Genomic DNA, 18,188 nt, shown 5'->3' with positions numbered 1-18,188 from the left:
TCCTCAAAACTAAATGAGTAACCCACTAGTTTGACTTGAAACACATGATTCTATAAGCTCATGCTGGATCACTAATCTCTTACTGCTATTAACATGCATCTTCTGTGTCTGTGTGTGTGTTTGCAGCCGGAGAGTGGGGATGCTCAGGTGTTGGCTGTGTCTCATCGAGGCATCCGCCTACTGAAGGTGGTCAGAGCGTCAGGCATCAACCCCAAACACCTCCGCCTGCTCAGGAGCTACAGGTGCACACGCAGCACAAAATCACTTCATATTCTTCTTGGTTTCTTCCAATGTTTCCACATAAGGTGGTCTAAGTCTTAGGTCAAAAACAGGATGTTTTTTATTTCTGTGTGATGCTAAATATGTTTCCCACCCTAGAAGCATTTGATTAACACTATAAATGTCTGACAAAATGTACCATTAGCCCCATATTTAAACAATATGACATCTCTTCCCGTGATGCGTTACTGTCCTGTCATTTCAAAATTCAGCTTGATACCTGAAACCTACTATGAGCCCATGATGGGAGACGTGCAGAGTTGCACCTGTATATATTTTTATTGAGTAAAAAGCCACAGTAAAATATAGAAGTTAAAGCGAAAATAAAGACATTAGTTTTAGTTTTATTATTTAGTTTTGCTATTCTGGTAGCCTCTCCTCCTTTTGGAAATGCATTGCAGCCAGAATACAATTCCCAAATTAATCAGAATGATGTTATGCCGTGAAATGTAAAGTGAAAAGCTTTCGTGTTCTCCTGCTTTCAACAGAATCTTCCTTAGTAGTGATGATGGTATTAACACTGTCACAGGCATTGTCTGCTATTCACTCTCTAAGTTCTTCTTTAACTGTTTATCAGATCTGTTAGTCTATTTCAGCTCATCTGCTTCCTCAGATTGTTAACTGCACATGACTGTAGCTTTGCAGAGCTGCTGTCAGTGGAGCTCCGGGGAACAGACAGGGTGGAGGTGGAGCTGAAGAGTGAGGTGTTGGTGCTGCAGTCCTCCAGAGCTCCACAGATCACCGCCATGATCCAGCTCTTCCTCCAGGAGCTCCTCAGGGTACTGCTTTGCTCTTAAAGCATCATCATTATTTTCATCATCTTTCACAATCGTTGGGCCATGTGACCCCCCAATTGTGATAGAGCTTTCTAACTTTTACTCCACATATCACCCTGACATGTTTTTCTTTCTCTCTAGGACTCCGGCCATGTGGTTGTCCTGAAGAGTTATGTGACCGATGACAAGAGTCTGCTTAGCTTCAGCAGGGGTGAGGTCATCAAACTGCTCCCGATGGACAGAATCCAGACAGGTGAGGTCATTATTTGGGTGCCAGACAGTTTGAGGGAGATTTTTTGCATGCTTGATTTCAGAATGGGTCACTGTGCCAAAAGTGTTAGATGCCCATCTGCAAAACATTATTCAATGAGATACATACCAAACAGGAATAGACTCAAAATGATAACACAAAAAGACTACAAAGAGACCAAAAACACCTAAAGAGAGATGCAAAAGGGCTCCAAAGCTACACGTAGACTTACAGTGGTGATGAATGAAGGCCAAAACAGCAGAGACATTAAAAGGCCACAACCAGACACAATACAACAAAATATGCTACACTATGGGGTGTGTATGTATTGCTCCTATCTAGGAGAGGTGTTGGTGGCTTCAGAATCTCCTTATCAACAAAAATGTTGTTTTTGCTCCACCAGGATGGAGTTTTGGCACCTTGGGAGGGCGCTCTGGGCTTTTCCCAGAGGACCTGACCCAGCCATCTGCGGCCCCCGATTACCACTGTCGGACCTTCAACCGCAAAGATGACAAGAGGAAGAGCACGAGGGGCGCTGCACCTGTCAGTCAATCAAACGGCCCGCCTCCAGGTCCATCCTGCAGAGAGGGCTCGGTTCTGGCCCGAAGGTCAGTCCAGAGCTCCCGTAAGGGCTCGGTCCTGGAGCTGGAGATCTTCTCAGGCATGGCTGAGTTTGCCATGAACTACTTCAGGTACGACAGAAGAATATTAACCATTGTCGATTACAGTCCGATGGTTTGGTTTTTATCACGTCATGGCTAATTTTGTGCTCATCATCTTTTTATTAAAGAGTGGGGAGTACAGGTCTGCCAGCAACTGGAAGGATTTTTTCAGAGGCGGTTAAACACACAGAGGTAAGAGTGACCCGTTTGACATCAGATGACCTGGTCTACTCTTGTTCATACTACCAGGATTGTACATGGACACATCCGTATCCATGTGTTCAACCACAGCAGACTTTAACCTGCCCAGAGTGCAGTAACGAGGGGTTACATATGGTAACCCTTGTTATATAAGCACAGGCGGAGCCCTCTACTGGACTCTATGGGTACTGCCCCTTGATCATATCATGCAAGCATTCATCCACTAACGGTACGTCCACACAGCAGCTTTAAAAAAATCTTCCAACGCTTCTCTGCCCATTGACTTTGAATGGGAGTGACGTCACTTTGCCTCGCTTTTCGCCGAACTGCATTGTGGGGAAGCGAAGCGAAGATTTACAGGATTTACAGGATTTTCAGGATTCAAAAGTTGAGCAATGTTCAACTTTTGAAGCTGAGCTGGAAGCGTCAGCCAATCAAATCCCGTTTATGCAAATCTGACAGTACAAGCGCTAGCCATAGTAGCCAATCAAACCGCGTGCAAGCTGGGAGAGCCAGACCGCAGTTCATTTCCTCCTATTCCAAACGAGAAATTACGGTAGGAAATCACCCGGTTCTTTACGACCAGAACTATTTACCGGGATACAAACCGGAGAAACCAGGCATGGAGGGAGGTGGCAGAGACAGTGGGTCTAACTGGTAGGTTTTCGCCTGTTATATATATATATTGCTCGCATAAAATCTGCGGTTTTTTTTGCTTTGTATGCCGGGGGCGGGAGATTGTGATTGGTTGTTGGTCGCGTTGCTCGCGAAAAATCCCCAAGCTCTCAGACACGCCCAGCTCCAAGATTTTCAAGATTTTTTCAAAGCTGCTGTGTGGACGTACCGTTAGACTTCTTTAAACTTAGCCGGCCCCGGGGCGGGCCTACCTGAATGCGCGCGCATCTCGCCGTATAAAAGGAGGCCTCGCCTCCTGACTGTCATCTTACACCTCTCTTCAGCGAGCAGCATAGGACAGACAGGGCCCCGAGTAGAGGGCTCCACCTGTGCTTATATAACAAGGGTTACCACACGTAACCCCTTGTTATATCTCTCACAGCCCCGATGTATACACGCGCTGTCTCCAACAACACCGTTCCATCCCACTGCCCCTGACAGGCTTTCTGGTTAGCAGCCGCTGCACCGCACCCTCCTTTACCTCGAGCCAGACATGTCCAAGAGATAACATTTTGTGAAGGAGCCTGGCGTTGACCAAGACGCCGCCGTGCATATGTCCTCTACACTCACGCCGTTGAATAAGGCTTTTGACACAGCCCGTGTAGAGTGTGCACGGACCCCTGCAGGGCAGGCTCTCCCCGCCATGTCCGTAGACATGTGCAATGCCTTCGAGAGCTAGCCTGCCAGGCGTTTCTTGGACCGAGCTTTCCCGGTCACCCCGCCCCCAAAGCACACAAACAGCTGTTCAGTGCGTCTAAAGGCAGCCGTACGCTCCACATAACATGCTAGCGCACGCAATTTAGCTTCCCTGTTCCCACCATGGGGGGGAAGACTAAAGCCCCCTAACTGAATAGCCCTCGACCTGAACACACTCCTTGGGCTCTTGGGCACAAAGGAGGTCGCCCCGCTCTGGTCACCCCGGATCAACAAGCAACTCGTAGCAATGCTATGCTATCTTCCACGACAGTGCTTTCAGGGAGGAAAGCTCCAGAGGCTCAAATGGCTCTGTGACCAAAGCCTCGAGCACCAACGGTAGGTCCCACTGCGGGGCGGAGGCGTGCACTACTGGGCGCAGCCTCCTGACCCCCTGTAAAAACTGCGACATCAGTGGCGGACTAAAGGCTGACCTGCCGTCTAATCCCTCATGGCAAGACGAGGTGGCTGCTGCATACACCTTCACTGTGGAATGAGCAAGCCCTCTGTCCTCAAGTAACTGTAAGTAGGACAAAATAGAGCCCAACTCACAAGATAGGGGCTCTATTTTCCACTCCTCACACCATCGCAGGAATCCCAGCCACTTCGGCCTGTAACAGGTTGTGGTGGATCCTGCTCTAGCTGCCTGAATAGTCTGAATAACGCTGTCAGACAATCCCCCCTGTCTCAGCCTGTCCCTCTCAGGAGCCAAGCCTGGAGAGGGCGGCCCAGAGTGGGTAACGCCCCGATTGCACCTGCCTCTTGAGACATCGACCCCCAGAACTGGGGGATTGCCCAGGGCTGGCCCACCTTCATCTGTGTCATCTCTGAGTACCACGGTGCCCCGACGCGATCCGGAGCCACTAGGATTACTGCCAGACGTTCTCGCCTCACTCTCCCCAGGAGAGGGAGAATGAGACGCAGCGGTGGAAAGGCGTATAGCAGCTTCCTCGGCCATGGCTCGTGAACACGTCCACCCCCAAGGGCGGGTCGTTGCCCTGAGCCATGGAGAACCACAGGGCACAGTGGCTGTTGCGCCGGCTGGCAAACAGGTCCACCTCTGCTCTCCCGAACTGGACCCAGACCTGCTTCACCACCTCCGGGAGAAGCGCCCACTCAGGACGCTGAAATAGATGCCTGCTATGGATGAAAATGATGCCGAAAGTGCTAAGAATGAGCCAGAACAGTAACGTTTTAGGCTGGAAAACTGTTGGCTTATCGCTACATTGTTTTCATAAAATACTGATTGTAACCAAGTACAGACCCTTATTGTTGAATTGTGTATAGTCCTCTACCTATGTTTTATACACATATTGAATTACTATTTTTAAATACATTTTTGTTTGACCATATCATCTAATATGCAATCAGCCTTACTTTCCAGAACACATCCTGGTTCTGATTCATTCCAGACCTTCTGTATTGATGTAGCTTAGCTTTTTGAACTCCAAAATGACAGCATTGAGCTTATATGTTATGTCACAAATGTTCTTTTTGTATTTTTACTTTATTGTAAAGCTGACATAAAGGTATGGGAAACGTGTAATTAGGAATTTGGTTCAATAGCAGAATGTCACGTTGAACATAACTAAACAAAATCAAATGTAATTCTTAGACCAGAAAATATATTGATACCCCCTTCAAATCAGAATACATGAGAAATAAGTTGTATATAAAGGTTTTCACTGACATCTAAATGCTAAATGCATCAGCAAATCTGCCAACAAGCCAATCTTTCAAATCTTGCTTGGATATTTAGAATCATGAGTTGAGCGGATCTCTGAATTGTATTGTTCTGATATATACACATGCCTTTGCTTTCAGCTAACCGTTAATGCTGATTATTTTAATGTAACTGAGAGTTCCTGAACAAGTCAACTATATGTGTTTGCTTTTATTCATCCAGGTTCCCATCCAGGAGTCCCTCATCCTCTACAATGATCCTGAGCTCAATGAGTTATCAGTCCAGTGCTTCATGAGTGAGTGCATCCACACGTACCATCCAAACATTCATACTCACTGAGACCACTGTTCTCACTCTCTTCATCTATCTGCATTCCCCTGTCCTCCAGACCTAATGCAGTTCATGGGAGAGATGCCGTTCAAGAAGGATAACACGCAGTCAGGCTGTCTGATCCACATCCTTCTGGTGAGGGCCCCCCCCCCCCCCCCCCCCCGTGTTAATCTGTGTCTTCGAGTTCCATAAGCTTGATGATATTTAAAGAAGAGTTTCTGTTCAGTTAGGGAAGGAGAAGGAGATGCTGAGAGATGAAATCTACTGCCAGGTCATCAAGCAAACCACCCAAAACCCAGCCAAGTGAGTGTCATTTATTGAAGTGTTTGGTAACATTTTTTGTGTATGAACGCGTTTCAAAAGATTCAAACCCTGGATGTGAAACCCTGGACCTGAAGAAGCCAAGGAGCTTCTACAGAGCTTTTCTGAACATCTTTAAGCTAATTCTTCTGGTTTTTGAGCTGTCATTTTTACTGTTTTCAGTTCAAAGATGGGCTGAACCGTCTGTAATTTACTCTTAGCATTCTGCAATGTCAATGCCAACAATGGCAACTTCCCATCTACTGTATACTGTACTTTAAAATCTCAACCTTACAGCTTTCCTGATCACTTATCTTAAGGCCCTGAATTGAGTGTGCAAAAATCAAATTTTTTATAATCAGCTTTTTTTTTTTATAATTGCCTTGTTGTCTGTCTCCAGGTCTTTCTGTACGCTGGGCTGGCGGCTGCTCAACCTGATGACGGGCTTCTTCCCCTGCTCCGACACTCTGCAGCCGTTTGTCACACGCCACCTGCAAGATATCTCCCAGGACTACCAGCACCCATACCAAGGTAGAAGAAACACAAAGCATGCAGACGGATATCACTAAGTGCTGATCTTTCAGTTATTATAATATCAAAATATGATATGATATAAAATGCTACATATAACCAGCTGATTCAAAATCAGAATCAGAATCAGAATACTTTATTTACCGCGGGGGAATTTGGGTTTTGTGCAAGCTGCTCGATTTAGAATTAAACAAATAAAAAGATTAAGAAAAAATACTATACTAAGTATACTAAAATAATACAAGTATTTATACAGACATATGAAGTTACAGTAAGAATGTGCAACACCTTTTTTTTAAATTAAAGCAAATAAAGATATTTATAAAAAAAATATGAAGTTAAAGTAAAAATGTCCAATAAAAATAAAATGAAATGAAACAGGATAATAAATGAATATAAACACAAGAAGTCTTACAAAGAATGTGCAATACAAAGATAAAATAAATAAAATTCTATGTTTTATATAAACATAAGAATGTGAAGCAAAATGTTCAATAAAAGTTAAAATGATATATAGTAAATATTGATATTAACAGAAGACATTAAAGTAAAATGTGCACATTATACTACAATATATAACATGTATATTACAATGTATATATAAATGGAATGGCTCTTCCTAACACCCCGTGTCCTCAGAGCTGGCGTGTGTGTGTCAGGAGAACATGCAGCGCTCTCTCACTTTTGGCGGTCGCCGTAACATCCCGTCACATGTGGAGATGGACGCCATTCTGGCAAGTTACCTACACACTGAAGCAAATCAAAATCTAATAAACTGTTATATCCCATCATTATCAAGGCGTTTACATTTTTCTTCAGGCTGGGAAAACTTCTCGACGTGTTCCCACCCAGCTGCCAGGAGAAGTGGAATTCCCCATCAAGATACGCAGCTTCAGTGTAAGATTTATATACACCTACTTATGTATGAACCAAACCAGAGTCTTCTTTTATTTATTAATACCTCCTGGTGGTATGTTGTATCTTCCTGTAGTTAGCAGGAGAAGCAGTCACAGACTTCTGTAAAGAGATGGGAGTCTTAAACCTGACGGAAATCAAAGAGTTCTCCATCCTCGCCAACCGACGCCAAGGTAAGACACTCTGCTGTCTCAGGAAGGACTGAAGAGCGATGACTGTCAGGAGACACACCAAGGCCAACTGATGACTTTGTTTTCAAATGTTTTCACGCCAAAGTAATACATACATTAAGAAATAAAACCATTTATCCCCAGAAAACAGTACACCCCTACTCTTAATAAAAATACACAGAACACAATATCAACACTTTTAAAAATACAGTGGATATTTAATTTATTTTCAAACCCTGAGAATAAAGCCAAAGTGTCACTCCAGAGATATGGACATTATTCATTGAGGGAACCTCTTATAAAGATGCAAGTTAAAGGCAGCATGTTTAGTTTTTCAGCATTCAAATGTCTAAAAAAAAGTGTCTAGTTCTATGTTTTATATATATATATACAGTATATATTAGTTTTGTGTTGTGCACATACACAGAGAAATGTGTAATTTGAATGAAGATGATGTTTCCTGTGATGACATCATATTCGTTGACTACCAGAAACAGAAGTCATTTACTGTCTTTATATCCGCTTTTAAGACATATTTTTACTTTTTAGATCTGGGTGCTTTTTAAACCTATATGTTTACCTGATGAAGAATTATAATGATAGGACGTCTGGAACTGAAGTCATCAGAGAAACAACTTTGATTTATAATGTCAAACCTTATTCACTATTGACGGTAAAAAAAAACTTAAACCATGAACACTGAGGAAATCGTAACCAGGAGCAGAACTCCCATGATCCTATGCTGCTTCATGACACCAAACTCCGTCCACCTTTTCATTATTATTGAGAGACCTCTAAAGGCAGAGAATGGCATGTGTGTGTGAAAGGGTCAAAGTGACAGATTATCTGCTGGTCCTCCGTCAGATGGGATGGTGCGTCCCCTCCATGCTGAAGAGTATCTGTTCGACTTCCTGCTGGATGACGGCTCCATCTTCCTGTCCCTGAGGAGAGTGATGTGGAGGAGCCCTCTGACCTTCAGCAGTGACCTCTATGTGGACTTCCACTACCAGCAGGTGAGAACAGACAGGAGCAGCAGAACACTGGTCCAGAATCTATCTTGTGTCATTTTAATGTGTGTGTGTGTGTGTGTGTGTGTGTGTGTGTGTGTGTGTGTGTGTGTGTGTGTGTGTGTGTGTGTGTGTGTGTGTGTGTGTGTGTGTGTGTGTGTGTGTGTGTGTGTGTGTGTGTGTGTGTGTGTGTGTGTGTGTGTGTGTGTGTGTGTGTGTGTGTGTGTGTGTGTAGCTCCTGGCTGACTACCTGAGTGGGCACCTCCTACTGGCCCCTGCAGACGGCTCCTCCTCGGTGCAGCAGCTGGCTCAGCTGTCCGCTCTGCAGCACCTGGCCCAGGGTCTGCAGGGTGAGCCCTCACTGTGAGTCACACACTGACACACTATTCCTCATCAGTTTAGGTATTGATTCATTTTGGAGAGCCCAACCGAAAATAATACAACACAGATAGCAGTAGTCAGGAGAAAGTCAAATATCAAGAGTAATTCCACCATATAGCTATAGCTCATGTTTGAACTTTCAAATTCAACACATCATTTTTAACCATTCTCCAGACAATTACAATCCAACAGAACAGACGTTATGCCAAAGTGTAGCAGAACACAGCTGCACCAAACAGAGCCTCAGCTGGGTGGACAGTCACTCTCACGTACGCTGTACACACTTCTTTCTTCGATTGACCTTTCTTAAATCTCCTCCCAAATGTCAGACTATTGTTCATTTTGTACCATGTTATAGTAGAACATGTACCTCTTAAATGATCAGCAGTATAAATTCAGTTCCCATATTGTTTTCTCCTCTTTCTCTAACTTTACATCAAGTTCTATCGTAGCTTTACCAGGTAACATTATGTACCCTATAATCCATAATCCATCATGTGTATTTTACCGCACAGGTAATGTTGCATTTATGTATATTGAGTTTAAAGTCAGTATAACACACTTTTAATATTTTATTTTGTAAGCAGAGTCAACAGTACCACAATCAAAACCAAGTTACAACACAATGCTAAGCTGTAACCAATGGCTCTTATTTAAAGACACATCAATTAGATAAATAATACACTAAACACTTCATTCTTCTTCATTTCTGTACTTAAAGTTTCCCAACTTTTTGGAAGTCCAAAAGTGAATTCATATGAAGTACAAAGCATTCCATTATACTTGGCAGCATTGGTCAGCCAGTGTCTCCCAGTGCGCTAACATCTCCCCAGTAATACTGCTTTCTTCTGGTGACATCTTCTTTTAGTATCTATGTTGTTATCACTCAACACCTAACTTGACTAAAGTTGTTTTTATACTGAACGTTTCTGGTTGTTTTTCTCTTCAAGAATGGAGATGAAGGAGTACCTTCCCTCCCTGGACGGCCTGAGCATCAAAGCTGCGGAGATCCAGACCTTCTGTGAGGGCCATATCGCTGCCATGCACTCCCTCAGCCCTCAAAACGCCAAAATACAATTTATTGGTGGGTAGTATCTCCTCTCCCCTCCTATCCATCTCTCCTCTCCCCTCCTCTCATAATAATTGTGGTTGTCTTGCAGAGTTTCTGAGCGCCATGCCTCTGTTTGGCTCTAACACCTTCCTGGCCCAGAAGGTGAGCCAGCGAGGGTGTCCCTCGCCCTGCATGGTCAGCATCAGCCAGGAGGGGGTGCTGTTCCTTCACCCCAAAACAAAGGTACCTTCAGCACTAAAACCTGACCAGTTAATACAACTTCAACTGATGACATCGACAGTTTTACATCAAAGCTACTTGTGTAAATGTTTTTAAGTTAAAGTAAAACGTATTGAGTACTATTTACTAGTCATTTCAAGTGACACAAACGTATTTTTAACTGTTTAGTTAAACAGTACTTATTAAGTTATTTTAACTAGGTATTTAACACAGTACAAATACAAATCAAGGTTAACCTAAATATTTGTATTACCTTTTAAAAACATGTAGCCGTATGAACCCCACTATGTATTGAAAATGTTGCTTGTGTAGTACTCAAAACTGAATGTAAAGTACTTTTTTGAAACTGATTACATAAATATGATAATAACTGTAAGTAAACAAGTCAGGGTTCATACACTTTGTCACCAATGACTTTCCATGACTTCTCCATGACCTTTACCTCATTTTCCATGACCAAACAAATTACTCTTTCTCAGCGGTACCACTGAAAATGGTTTATTTTAACATGGAACAGGAAAATAAGATCTGCATATGAAACATGTTGTGCCTATCTAAAACAAATCAAATAGGCTTACTAGCTTCTACACGCTAAAGCAACTACAATCTCTCACCAGCAAAATACCTCGACAGCTAAATGCCATTTTACGTTTCATTACTATACCATACAGTATGTATTATCATTATAGTATTACTATTTTGGCGATTAGATAAAATATAAATTATATTTGATGCAACTTTAGTTACATTTCCATGACTTTACAAAACTTTGGGAAAAATATTGTTTTCCATAACTTTTCCATGGCCTGGAATTTGCATTTTGAATTTCCATGACTTTTCCAGGTTTTTAATGACCGTAAGAACCTTGACAAGTAAACATTTTGAGTAAATACAAAAGAAAACCTTTAACACAGACAATTTATATACAAGTCACTGTTTTATTAAGTAACCATAAACTATTTACCAAACAAGAATATGTATTGTTTGACAATTAGTTCACTTTTAAAAACGAAAACCCTTAAAAACAGGCCTTGAGAAATTCCCAGAGCCACTTTTTGAACCATCACTTGCATGAGTCCAACACAATGTGACCTGGAACAGTTGCTGTTCAGTTTACCACATGGACCATAAAGAACAGGAACATATAGAAATATAAACCAACGTATGGGAACATGTTTTCCATACTATTTACACATCTACAAACACTCCTTCAAGTTGAAGCTGAACAGTAACAAATTCAAACTTCAAGTTGAATATTGAAACATTCAAAATACTATGTTGTAAAATAAACAGATATAAAATACAGTGCTCTACGGTATGTGGTGCCTGTTAAAGGGCAACTTTGTTTGTTCATAGAGTGAGATCACTACACTGCCAACAGGACATTTTTAAGGCTCAACACTCTTGGCCTCAGCTTCCGATCGTCCTGGCCCATCAAGACTTTCTGGGTGAAGTCAAAGGTGTTGGGCAAGTCTTTTGGGTAACTTAGATTCAGGGCATAGATCAGTGCATACAGCAGGATGAATGCCTCAGCCAATCTGGGGAGTTCGAACACTCTGCTCCCCTCCAGTACCACAGCGATCCTCTCTGGGCAGCAGAGCGTGGTATTTTCTGACTTGGCACTGATCAAGACCAGTCCAACGGCCATGTCATCAATGTCCGGTTCATCGGACTGCGACACCTGGGGACAAGAACAGGGAAATGTTACCCTAAATGGCCATAGCTATCTTTACAATCTGTTTCCCCTCACTTGACAGGATCAATCTTTGATGACACCAGGAACGTCCATTATTTTCCAAACTAAATTCTTCATTTATTATAACCTTTCATGATGCAAATGTAAATACATTTCTTCCTGCACTAGAGCTACTGAAACAATGTCACAAAAATGACTGTATTTTGTGATGATCTGTCACATACATTTGAAACAGTTATTATGCTGACTTACATGCCACGGCTTCAGAAACCTAGAGTCATCCTCATGCAGATATGCAGGCAGAGCCCGGAGGACAGCAGCACGGAGGACATGGACGTCGCATTGTTCCTGGGGTGGAGAACATATATTTGCTTTACTTTGGATGCTAAACAGCATAGCAGCATAACAACTTATATCACAACAAGGGCCCTCTCATGACTGAAGAGATGAGCATTTGACAAAGAGAATCTACTCTTATATAATGATCAAACACCAAGAGGCATAACCGACTCACCTGGAGGTCATAAGAGCTGAATCGCTGATCCAGACCTTCAGCTACTTTCCCTTTGCGTGCAGCTTTCTTTCTGAACAAGCTCTGAAGACGGGGGGCATGCCGATCCAACTCAGCATAGAAGTGCTTCTTCAGGTTGATGTTTGCAATCCTCTGAAACTCGGCACAAATCTGCAAATATATAAAAGGACTATTGAAGTCCCAGTACAATGCATATGCAGACTGAAGACAGCCGAGATGAACAGAAACGTAACATGATCAATCTGAGTAAGCCTGTCAAAGTTATCAATGACAAAGGCACACAAAATAATGAAATATATGTAATAAGTGAAAGATGTTCACCTGTGACTCCATTTTCAGGGCAGGCCAGCGTTCCAGGATCTGGCCAACAGGTAGGCCATCATTGATGACCTCATTGCGCCGCAGGGCAAAGGTAGTCTGCATTAACTTTGTAATCAGGGGAAGGTTTTTGTCTCTCATCTTAACTTCATCTACAATTTGGAGTCTCAATCGCTCAAGGCTTGTACCATCTTCACCGAGTGGGAAATTAGGCAAGAAATTCACCTCTGCCCTCTTTGGTCTTTTGATATTAGTGTGGGGAGCTTGTTTGTCTGGATTGTTTCTACTCCTCTTCCCAGAATTGACCGCTACCTCGTGAAATCCTGCTCGACTTAACTTTGTGCGGAAGTTCCCCATCTTAAACTTCAGACTATTTCTCCAGCCGCACCATCCTGTCTGAGACCCTGGCTCTTTTAGACAAGGATGCTTAGTAACCAGTGCTTCTGATACCATTGAAACCTCCTTATCATTGGGGTATGCCTTGAAGCTATGCATTTTGGTTGCAAGGTTCTCAAGGATGATGTGCTTTTGACCCCGAGAAAGCTTTAGAGTTTTCTCTGTTCTCTCATATGTAAGATTTCCCTCACCGAGTATGTGTTCTACCTGCAAGGCAAAAGTGGGCACTGGAAAAACCGCAGGCCATCCCTCTGCCCTCTCTGGAGTTATGTCATGGGGCAATATTGTTGTGTCCCCTGATGCTTCGGAACTGACATCACTCTCAGACTTCATAACTAGCAAAACAGCCTTTAATGGAAGCTCCACGATGTCTACAAGGGAACATAACCTCCCGTCAAAGTCCGGATCTTGGTATGATAAGTTAAAGTCAAAGTCTAGCTTAAACTTTTCTTTTATCATGGTCTTTAGCTCATCCACAGATTCTGGACTTGAAGATAAAGTCATCTTCCTTATAATGTCCATTGAGGTATGGACATGAAGTACGTAGTTTTGAGCTGCCATTTCCTGTTATTAAAAAAAGAGAAAAGAGACAATATGAGGAACATTCAGTTTGGCAACACAAAAGTCAGGCAGTGTCTAGAGTTCAGTTTTGAATGAAAAACTGGATTGGTTTGGATTAAGTATCATTCAACTCTAATGAAAACTGTGCGCAAAAAAAAAAAAAATCATTAAGTCTTAGTCTTCCTAGGCTTGGCCTGTAATGGTGGGTGGTGGTGACACATACAGTATGTCCCCACTTCTAGAAACATGTATTCCTGCAAGTCTCTGATGGAAATAAATATGTATTGTCAACTTGAAATGTCCATCCATATTGTATGCTGTGATACTTAATGTTTCATTTAGCTCGGACAGCGGATGCACAGAAAAGTTGTGTGAGGATGTCAGCTCAAATGGCCTTAAATGCTTGCGGTAACAGCACTCTGAGCTTCAAGTCTGGAAAGACAGATTGAAGACTCTGTCTGTGATCACTTATTTGAGTCTGCATGTACTGGATGGATTCCTCTGTGAAATATGTCGACAACACCAGCTGCACAATTTCTTTAAGGTCTTTTAATATGGCCCATGCTTCATCTCCTTCAGAGACTTTACTTCCTACCACAAGTGGTAACAACCTCAGGAAAGTGGACTTTTCTAGCCCATTCCCCATGTTGAAAAGTGAACAGGTAAAGATCATCAAGGAAATGTGACTAAAAGGGAACTGACTGCTGATGCCGAGCTGCATTAGGCAAGCTTTGCTACATTCTAAACAAGCTTATATTACTTAACAAAATATAATTGGAAGACTACTACTAAATTCTCAGGATTATGAATGAAATAACTTCTGAAAATGAACTTGATTGATTTTACTTTAAAATGTTTTAAGTGACCCTTTATTAACTGTATGAAAGTCAGGTTAACATACAAAGACCCGGGATAGCTACTGGTGCTTTCAGGGCCGCCCCTCCCTACAGGCCAATCACGCAGGCTGCATGGGGCCCCGCCCAGAGGGCCTTAGCTGCTGTGCGCAATTCAATGAATCGACATCTGACCAGTCACGGGTTTGATACGGCCACTAGTGCAGGTGAAGAGATTTCGGTGAAAAGACAGTTTCAGTCCGGCGCAAGCAAGAGGGAAAAAAACAAAAACATGAAGAAACTAGAGCATCACTCAAAGGTGGGTTATTGCATGAGTGAAATGTACAACTTGCGAATGTTGTATAAGTCGAATTACCAATATTAAAACATCAGCTGCAATTCACGACATGAAGAAGGTAGTCTCTGCATAGCATATAGGCTAATGGAGATGCAGTTATTTCCAGCATTCATCTCACAATGTCGCTTGGGGCCCCAAGTTGGCCAGGGGCGGCCCTGGATGCTTTACTGTGATATGGTATTTTCCGCACTGATTACAAGCCTACATTGAAAGTGAGCTTGCGTTACAGAAATGCAGAATGCATGGTACCAACGCTATTGCATGAAATGAACGTGAAAGCTCGGTGCTTCTCTGGGTTACTAAAACATGCCTAGACATGCATGGCAATAAAAACAAAGCCGCCGATTTGAAATCGAAATGTACCACAGAAGTGTTGCAAGTTGCAACACAAACGTTCTACTTTGAAATATAACTTAGAACCATATAAACACACTGTCTTGCACGTATCAATCACCTCTGATATGATAGTAGGGTGATACAGAGTAAGGTCGACTATCCCTTTAAGAGAGAGAGGGGGGTAGGTGTGTGGCGCGTGCATGTGCAGAGCGAGCGAGAGTAGTAGTAATGTTTGTGGAAGCGAACCGGGGTAGCAGCATTGTTAAGTTTGTCTATGAAGTCTCAACCATGTCCCAAAATAATACAACGGCCTCCTAAGGAAAAGCCTGCTTGTCTGCCGTATTCAAAAGTATATGTAATTATAATACAACAATCTATATAATGTTTCTAACAAAAGCTGAAATCAAACATGCCCATAATATAAATACACCGTACCACACTAAATGCAATTGATGCAGAAATGAACAAATACGGTGAAAAGACAATACGCACCTCACCAGAGTAGCGCGGCCAAAGAGAGCATCAATATTACGGCGACCAAGACTGGGGAAAGTTCTCTTAACATTTGAGAAGAAATCTGCAAGTTTAACCTCCAATATCTTCACTACTAGTCCCTCTGCGATTTCCCCAGAGGAGAAATACGTCCGTTTTCGGCTTTAACTTCTAAATATATCCGAGTTGTTTACATGCAGTAGAACACATGGATATATTAAGAGAACTGGATACAGCGTTGGAGGCGGGGCCTCGTTCATTCCGGAAGCCAAAATCGCTTGGGCTGAAGTCGAATAGTCCATTTAGCTTAGGAACCTTCCTGTCAGGAATCGATCTGCAGCTCTGCCCGATCTGCAGTGCGCATGTGCGAGATGGTCCGCCATATTGGAGAACTCCGGATTGCAACCCAAGAAGGACACTTGACCCAGTGGCTTTTGGCAAAGTTGAAAAATAAAACGAGAGAGAGATGAGTTATTGTTATTAAAACTTGACTTCACTATTATTTAACAACTATTTTTATTGGGTTCTTTTATTTGGGGTTAAGTACATTGTCAGAATAAGTGAGGAATGGATTTAACTTCTGTTAGACAGCCATATGCCATACATTTGTGCACACATTCACAGTAAATATGTATTCAGTATGATAGCTGTCTAACAGAAGTTAAATTCGTAGGTGGCGCTGTAGTCTGCCACAAAAGAAGCGAAGAAGACTTCTCAGATTCTGCCCTTGCAAAAACAGGGCTAAAAAAGGGCAAATAGAGCGAAATGAGGCATGGCTAAAATGCATGATCTGTTTGGTATTTTGAAAAAAAAACTTCGCAGACATGTTTTATATAGGTATGGCCCTACAATATATGTTTCAAATATAGCATGATGGGTCCACTTTAAGGTGATCAACGCAGGGCTGTGACTCTCTTTGTTTCAAATCTAGTAATGGCCCATTGGAATGTGACAAAACTCTCCCATCACCTCTCTGTTCTCCAGAGAGGGTCTCTGGAAATAACAAACATTTAATTAAAGTTTTAAAAACAGTGACGGGGTCCAAAATCAGAGGTGGGAGATTATTTACCTAGGTAAAAATAAGTGTTAGAAGCAAATGTCCTGCATTCAAAATGGTCAATTGCCCAAGCGAAAAGTATTATCATCTGAAAGTAAAATGAATCATTATGTTATTAGTATTAAATACATATAAGTATTTTTACAATTTATATTTTGAAATACTCCGTTGTAATTATTGATCCATAAATGTGTTCATCCATTCAATGTGGCATCTGCTATAATGGTGTTAATGTATGATATTACTTAATAATATAACACAATATAATACATGATAATGTATAAGTTGATTTACTTCGATCTACTGTACTGTGTAAAAACACCACAACAATATTACAAAAAATATACTGCATATTAAAGCAAACTATTGTAAAGGTAAAAGTCTGAGCATAACAAATTAAAGAAGTGTAAACATTTACATTATTATTATGATTATTTAATATATAAAGACTATATATTATTGAAATTTAAGATAATAAGATTAGATATACTTTATTTGATCTAAAATATTGATGTTTTTTCGTTATAGTAGCCTGTGAATACCATAACAAATATGTGTTAAAATGCTCTTCAGCTAACACAACTGCAGAGCTGCAAACATTACGGAAGTATTGAAAGTCCATAAAAAAACTGAAGAACAAAGTTCATCCATGTCTTTGGGTATTTGTGAATGAAGCGCCATCTCATGGTTAAATCCTGAAATTGAACAAATGGGGAAATCTGGCAACGCCCTCTCAGGAAATAGTAGGAGGGCTTTAAAATCCCAACCACTGGTAAACGCTGGGTTTTTGGTTGGAATCCGCTGGGTGGAGTCCTTTCTAGAGTGCTACATCGGTATGTAAATGCATGACTTCAGACCACTGTTCAGGCCAGCGTCAGACAGATTACTGTAAAAAATATTGAGTATATTCACCAATATGGACTTAAGTGGTTCAGCACTGTTTACTTAATATTACAAATCGGTTCAGATCAGAAAATTATCGGTGAATTACCTTTTTTAAATGTTTGAGTTTCCACAACCGTGTTCGTTTACTTTTACGGTCTTACAGTGAGTAGCCATCCCACTAAAACACTCTAACCCAGTGGTTCTCAAAGTGGAAAATATTCTTATCTACAAAAGGGGGCCCCTGCAGGAAAAGTTTGGCAACCACTGCTCTGACCATTGCTTCAGTGTCTGTGTGTGAAAAAAAAATCACATAAATTGTTATTGTTATGTCCTCAATATTTAATATGTTTAACTTGTAACTGAGATTGTTATTATGGGACTGAGATTTCACAAAAGGAAATCTAGATGTCTTTCTTTTACTGTATTGCCATACTTCCTTTCACTATTTTTTCTATTTCAGAATTATCCAACATTTGTTATCCTTTTTCAATAGGATTCAGTTTATTTTTATAGAAAGAAGTACTACATATTGATAAAGTCCTGTAGAATCCATCTGATGATTGATGTGTCTTTCTTCTG

At 41.7% G+C, this 18,188-nt stretch overlaps 2 protein-coding genes across 3 annotated transcripts in view; one reads left to right on the top strand and one right to left on the bottom strand.

Moving 5' to 3' along the window:
• Positions 1-18,188, top strand: part of myo15b (myosin XVB) — a 75,869-nt gene that overhangs the window by 55,789 nt on the left and 1,892 nt on the right. The window contains exons 48-63 of the mRNA XM_079655659.1: positions 127-242; positions 917-1,058; positions 1,197-1,308; positions 1,709-1,997; positions 2,096-2,159; positions 5,443-5,515; positions 5,609-5,685; positions 5,777-5,853; positions 6,251-6,381; positions 7,021-7,115; positions 7,201-7,278; positions 7,373-7,469; positions 8,331-8,479; positions 8,709-8,836; positions 9,805-9,938; positions 10,015-10,148. Of these exons, the coding sequence (XP_079511785.1) occupies positions 127-242; positions 917-1,058; positions 1,197-1,308; positions 1,709-1,997; positions 2,096-2,159; positions 5,443-5,515; positions 5,609-5,685; positions 5,777-5,853; positions 6,251-6,381; positions 7,021-7,115; positions 7,201-7,278; positions 7,373-7,469; positions 8,331-8,479; positions 8,709-8,836; positions 9,805-9,938; positions 10,015-10,148 (1,896 nt within the window). The remainder of the gene's footprint in view (positions 1-126; positions 243-916; positions 1,059-1,196; positions 1,309-1,708; positions 1,998-2,095; positions 2,160-5,442; positions 5,516-5,608; positions 5,686-5,776; positions 5,854-6,250; positions 6,382-7,020; positions 7,116-7,200; positions 7,279-7,372; positions 7,470-8,330; positions 8,480-8,708; positions 8,837-9,804; positions 9,939-10,014; positions 10,149-18,188) is intronic.
• On the bottom strand, positions 11,064-18,185 carry LOC307022714 (uncharacterized protein). Of its 2 annotated transcripts, none has more exons than XM_079655600.1 (5): positions 15,668-18,185; positions 12,695-13,651; positions 12,356-12,523; positions 12,094-12,189; positions 11,064-11,826 (listed from the first exon to the last, which is right to left on the bottom strand). In XM_079655600.1, exons 2-5 carry the CDS (start codon positions 13,646-13,648, stop codon positions 11,512-11,514), a joined length of 1,533 nt encoding a protein of 510 aa, XP_079511726.1. In that variant the 5' UTR covers positions 13,649-13,651; positions 15,668-18,185; the 3' UTR covers positions 11,064-11,511. The 2 variants fall into 2 exon arrangements, with proteins under 2 accessions (XP_079511726.1, XP_079511727.1); XM_079655601.1 differs by having other exon boundaries at positions 15,673-18,185.

This window comes from Notothenia rossii (genome assembly GCF_949606895.1).
Source record: "Notothenia rossii genome assembly, chromosome: 10".
Classification (NCBI taxonomy): Eukaryota; Metazoa; Chordata; class Actinopteri; order Perciformes; family Nototheniidae; genus Notothenia; species Notothenia rossii.
This window is presented reverse-complemented; position numbering and strand designations above follow the sequence as displayed.

Coding starts and splice junctions, on each gene's coding strand:
- LOC307022714 (XM_079655600.1), bottom strand. CDS start 13,648: ATGGCAGCTCAAAACTACGTACTTCATGTCCATACCTCAATGGACATT. Junction 12,524..12,694: donor CCCTGAAAATGGAGTCACAG/GTGAACATCTTT, acceptor ATATATTTGCAG/ATTTGTGCCGAGTTTCAGAG. Junction 11,827..12,093: donor GGTTTCTGAAGCCGTGGCAT/GTAAGTCAGCAT, acceptor TCTTGTCCCCAG/GTGTCGCAGTCCGATGAACC.